General features: G+C 39.5%; 1 protein-coding gene across 1 annotated transcript; it reads left to right on the top strand.

The window, feature by feature from the left end:
- The first annotated feature begins 2881 nt into the window (after positions 1 to 2881).
- On the top strand, positions 2882 to 3841 carry LOC104459173 (olfactory receptor 4D1-like). Its single transcript, XM_010072773.1, has one exon. The coding sequence runs from the start codon at positions 2882 to 2884 to the stop codon at positions 3839 to 3841; it is 960 nt and encodes a 319-aa protein (XP_010071075.1).
- Positions 3842 to 6162: the final 2321 nt, after the last annotated feature.

The following is a 6162-nucleotide window of genomic DNA, read 5'->3' as shown; positions in this document are numbered from 1 at the left end:
GCTCTGTGTGCTGACCGTGTATATATGTAAATACATATGGTGTGTATGTGTGCTCTGTCTGTGTGTCTGCCTACTGGGAACCCATTTTCATCCTTGCTGCTGGTTGGATATGGGGACACAGAGCTGCATCAACATCACCTCACTTGGGCTGTAAGATCCAGCATGATGTTATCTACCTCTAACATAAAGATCTGTCCTAAGGAGTTATTTTTTTCCCTCTAAACAAGTGTGGCAGTGCAGCTCATGCTCACTGCTCTGTCTTCATATTATGTGCAGTTAAGCTAGATCTTCCTCTGAGCCCTATATAGCATCTTGAAGCACAATAATTATTATTATATGCTCAAGTTTGGTTGGTGTGGGTTTTTTTGGTTTGGGATTTTTTTTTTTTTTGTTCGGTTTTTTTGTTAGAAGTGCATGAACCACAACCCAGGAATATGTTTCAGACTTGATGTTTCGTACAGATGTGCCATTCTCCAAGACGTATTGCAAGGGCATCTTGGAGTGTTTGAGATTGCAGCAAAACCTGGGATAGCTTTGTGAGATTGTTTCAGGGGAAAAAAAGTCAAAGCTTGTGTGGTGTCAACCTTACTGCCAATACAAAACTGAGAATGGAATGAACTTTCCTCAGAACTGCACCAGGCTTCAGAGCATCCCACCTGAGACGGGACTCAGATCACGAAGTGTGAGTAATCCCAGGGAAGAGGCATTGGAGGAAAATCACACAGGTAATTCAGTTGGAAAATTGTGGATATTGCCTAAGATGACAAAAGCTAGAACACCTAAAGACAGTGAGGTAAATCCAATATTTGCTGTCCTATGCACTAGATAAAGAATACCTCATCTCCTAGACCAGGGCTAGAGAATTCTGAGCTCCAGCCGCCTTGTTCCTTCTCTGACAAATGGATGTTACTCCCCTTTTGAAATTATCTCAGCATCTGTAGTGATTCATCTGACCGGTCCTGGACAAGTGTCACAGGGTAAATTCTCCTTGCAGATAGCTATCTTCTCCCATTGAGTACAGATGGAGTCTGGACAATGTGGGTAGACATCGTCAGCTGAATTTTAGGCAGCTATGTTTAAGTGAGATGAATCCTACCTCTCTGCATTCAAATGTGTTACCTAGCAGATCTCATTGCCTGAAAAAAAATAATCAGTGAACAACCTTTCCTGCTTGCCTGCGTACTTGCTCAGTCGCTCACCCTCTGCACTCCTGTTTAAAGTGGCTAAGGGTGAAAGTTACGTGACATGCACCCCCTCTCTGTTGCCTTAAACCAGCCAATCACACATTAAATTCGGACAGTTTTTCTAAGCGAGACAGCTACCTGCTGCACTTCTGCAATCTTTGACAATCCTCAGGTGGGATTATTTGGTCTGAGGAGAAAGCGATACTTATTGAGCTTGATTTCATATTTCTCTGGAGTAAACACCCAAAAGATATCTAAAACATTGTTCTGTGAAAATAATAGCTTCTTTTTTTTCAGTGTGAAAGCAGCTTAGGCAGCTAGTTAAAGTGAGTCTTGTACATTGCAAATATCAAAATACTGACAGGTAAATTGAAAGACAGGAGTAAAAACCCAAGTGCCAGGTTATTTGTATTAAGCATGGGGACTGAAGAAACAGTTCTGATTTTTCCAGCAAGAACAAGTGACACTGAGGACAGACACCCTGCAGCTTCTATAATATTTATAAAGTCCTTGAAGATAAACTATTGTTGATTTTAGTGTCTAATGTATTACATAAAAGTGAAGGGTTATCTGCAACACAATCAACGCAATCAGGAGGAAATTTGAGCTTCCCAAAAGTTCTGCAAGGAATAACAAACGTCTCTAGAATACAAATGGCTCTTTTGTATCTGAAGAATCAATACCTCACTTCGTCTTTGCTAATTTCAAAACTAGTTTTCCCAAGAGAAGATTTCCCACCTTAGCTCTTCATCATTCATACCATGGTCAAGGAACCAGGCCAGTTTCAAAGAAGAAATGCCAGAATCTGCTGCTTATGGCATTTCATCCTTCCTACTGGCACAAATGCAAGGATCAAAATAGTTCTTGGTGTGATTACAAAGGTAGCTATGTTACAAGATGAGGAATAAATCGAGTAGGTCTGCACTTGCATTGAGAATCATTAGAACGAATGAATAAATGAGGAAGAGGGAAGGAAGGAAGGAAGGAACAGAGATACTAGACATCTCTGTGGAAATTCCAGTTGAATCCATTCCATAGACTGAATATTTGCTGGAACATGGACAATTGAGAAAGGGTGGTTTATTTCAGGGAGACCATTATCTAGTCTTTGCTTGACTTTATTGACAAATCCCCAGAATGGGATTCAGCTGACTAAACACAGATGTGTAAATGTCATATGAGATTTTGTGGTCACACATGCCAAATGTCTCCAGCTGTTGCTCCAGAAGAGGATGATGCAAGGGTTTTCCATAGATGCTGTTTCACATCTCTTAGCTCTGTGATTACAGATGGATTATGCACAGACATATAAAATGGTGCTGGGCACCTACATTTAGTCCAGTTATGCTCACCTGTTTTGACTGTAATGAAAGATTAGAAGCCATAGCTTACATGAAGACACCTAGAGTGCAGATATGTAAATCTAGGTATAGAAATTCTGAACTGAATCCTCCTGTTTAGAGTCAGATAAGATTAATCTTATGGTTCACTATTTTCAAGTACATACTGGAAGGCTTTGTGCAAAGAGGATTTCTACAGGCTCAAACTGTTCTGCAAGAACAGGAGTTGAAGAAATCCAATCTATCGTATTTGATGAATAACAGTAGATCAAGTAGTCTCTTCTGAATAAAAATATCGGTGAGTAATAACTAGTTCACCTGGTGCTATCTCTGTTGATTGCATGCTACAGGGTACCAATGGAACAGGAGAATTCAACGACCACTGTGAAGAATTTTTTCCTTGTTGGTTTTACTGAAAGTGCCATTCTGCAGTATATTCTCTTTACAACTTTCCTCATAATCTACTCAGTGACTTGGTTTGGAAATGTCACTATCATCACCACAGTAATCACAGATCAACAGCTCCACAGGCCTATGTACTTTTTGTTGGGAAATTTAGCCTTCATAGACCTCAGTGAATCCTCAGTGACTCTGCCCAAGATGCTATGGGACCTCCTGTCTAAGGCCAAGACCATTAGTTTTTGGGGATGTATTACACAGATATTTTTCTTCCATTTCACAGGAGGTGCTGTGACCATCCTTCTCATAGTGATGGCTCTGGATCGGTATGTGGCTCTCCATAAACCTTTGCAATACCTGGAGATTATGAATCACAATGTTCTGCTCGGGCTGGTAGCGGGAGCATGGGTAGGGGGTTTTGTTCATTCTATTGTGCAGGTAGCACTGGTTATTCAGTTGCCATTCTGTGGACCAAATTTTTTAGACAATTTCTACTGTGATGTCCCACAGGTAATCAAACTGGCCTGTACAGACATCTATGTGGTTGAGCTACTCATGGTGTCCAACAGCGGACTACTTACAATCCTCATATACATTACCCTGGTTGTGTCGTATGCTGTCATCTTGGTCAAAATCAGGACACATATCACAGAGGGGAAGCACAAAGCCTTTTCCACTTGTGGAGCTCAGGTTGCAGTGGTGAGCATCCATCTTGTACCCTGCATCTTCATCTATGCACGTCCGTTCCAAAAGCTTGTGGTGGACAAAGCCGTGTCATCTCTTTATACAGTCATCACTCCAATGCTTAATCCCATAATCTACACACTGAGGAACACGGAGATGAAGAATGCCATCAAAAGATTACTGAACAACTTGTTTTTCAGAATGAGAAATTCACGGCTGTTCTTCCTTTCTTAGATTGTTGTTTTGTTTTAGAGAGATACAAAAAGCAGATATTGTCAGCTTAATAACTGACTTTTGCTTTTGACAAAGAAGAAAATTTAAATAACAATAATTAGCATGCGACTAAAATGACAGTACTGTTTCTCAAGGTAATAACAGCTTGGGAACCAAAGTGGTTGCCCACTAATAAAACAGTGAACGTGCATTATAAATAAAATCAACAGCAACAACAAAAAGGTGCTTTTCTTCCATTATGGTAGCTCACACTACTAAGGGTCCAGTTAATTTCTAAGTTTCTGACTTCTAATATATTCAAGGGAATTTATGTATGGATGTTTCTGGTTTTCGTGTGGAGTATTCATGACTGGGTGAAAAAAATGCAGAACATGCAACTTCACAATATACATTATAATATTTTTGATTGTTTCTTAAAGAAGAATGTAAGCACATATTCTGTTTAAAATTTTCCTCACTTTCTTATAAGAAATAATGTTTGTTCAGATAAATGCATTGCAAGGAAATACTGATCATTTGCCATTATCAAAATAAAAAAGTATTCCAGGAAATCAAGCAGCAGTGAATAGAGAGCAAGTCCATTGCACGAGAATAAAAGTCTTATTCAGTTAATTTCCAGGTATTTTATTTCTTAATTGGTGCAAACATAGCCCAAGCTAGGAGAGAGAAAGGTTCATGACTGACTTATTCAGAATTTACCATTCCTTATGGAGTATATGGAGACCTGGGTAGCCTATTCTTGACATTTCTTCATCACATTCATATTTTTAAGGTAAATGGGTTAGATATGGGGTGGGAAGTCAGCCAGAAAACACATTTTTACTTTGTTTTATTTTTACTGAAAGAGAGAATTCTCCTTAAGACAGTTCCTTCCTTCCTTCCTTCCTTCCTTCCTTCCTTCCTTCCTTCCTTCTACTGAATTTCAGTTTACTAATAAAATATAAAAATATAATTTTTGCTTCAAAACACATTCTTCTCAAGAGGTAAGACTGCAGGTGTGTATTGAGTGTGGTTGGGATGGAGTTAACTTTATTCATAGCAACCCCTATGGTGCCTTGTTTTAGAGTGGTGACCAAAACATCGTAACACACCCATGTTATAGTTATTGCTGAACAGTGCTTACTTAGCAACAAGGTCTTCTCTCTTTCTCATCCTGCCCTGCCCTGCCCCCTCCTACCCCAAACAAGTAGGTTTGGGGTGGGCAAGAGGTTGGGAAGAGACAAAGCCAGGACAGCTAACCCAAATTGTCCAAAGGGATGTCCAATACCATATGATCCTGCTCAGCAATAAAATTGGAGGGAGTTTTTCAAAAGTAGCCATGACTCTGAGAGTGGCTGGGCACAGGTCTGCTGGTGGTGAGAGACTCCTTTTGCATCACTTGGTTTTTTCATTTTTTTTTTTCCTTCACTTACTGTGCCTATTTCAACCCAAGAGATTTTCCTCATTTTTGCCCTCCCAAAACACAGCACAATACAAGCTACGAAAAAATTAACTCCATCCCAACCTGACCTTGCGCAAGGTGGAGGACAATAGGAGAGATCACTTAGATTTATGTGTGGATTTTAGCTCTAGATTTGAACATTTAGGGTGGGATTCAATTGCCTCTACATAAGTGCTTTAATCTCTTTGAGGTATCCTTGGAATATCAAAGCAGTCCAATCGGCCCTGACTGATGTGGCAGAAGACCTATGAGAGTCCTCTTGTTCACGCAGACTGTCAGCTCGAGGAGAGATAGAGCACTCAGCAGCATCTGCACTCTCAGTATGAGCGAGATACTGTCTTAGCATGATTTAGTATGTCATTTTAGACACTGTAGACTCTCCTTCATCAGACTCTACAGATAGAATTGAGTCTCAAGTAGATTTTCTCAAATGTTTGATGTATCTGTACAGTGTAGGGATTAAAGAATTTACACTAAAGTTTGAAGCAAAAATTTTGTCTCCTGTTTTGGTTGTGCTAAAATGCAAGTCACGGTTTAGACCACCATACATGCATGCATCTATATCTCAAAAAGATATTCAGCTCACCCAAAGTCTGCAATCTAGTTTAATACTCTGTGAATTAGCTGATTTATTGCGCAATTTCAGTCCTTTTGCTTTATCACTTTTCAGGTGAGTGTATAAAATAAACACACGAAGTATAAAAGGGCTCATTCTAGGCTGATGTAAAATTCTTATGTGGAAATTAATAAACAGTTGATGCAAAAAAGTTAAGATAAGTAGCAAGGTGTCACAAATGTAACAACCATTATTTTAATGCTGTGTCATCATGGTGGTATTGGTTTCACCATTTTATATTTAGCTGTATCCTGCGGTTTGATT

The sequence above is a fragment of the Pterocles gutturalis genome, unplaced genomic scaffold, assembly GCF_000699245.1.
Source record: "Pterocles gutturalis isolate BGI_N339 unplaced genomic scaffold, ASM69924v1 scaffold31722, whole genome shotgun sequence".
Taxonomy (NCBI): Eukaryota; Metazoa; Chordata; class Aves; order Pterocliformes; family Pteroclidae; genus Pterocles; species Pterocles gutturalis.
Note: the sequence above shows the minus strand (reverse complement) of the source record. Positions and strands in the feature narration are given on the sequence as shown.

Coding starts and splice junctions, on each gene's coding strand:
- LOC104459173 (XM_010072773.1), top strand. CDS start 2,882: ATGGAACAGGAGAATTCAACGACCACTGTGAAGAATTTTTTCCTTGTT.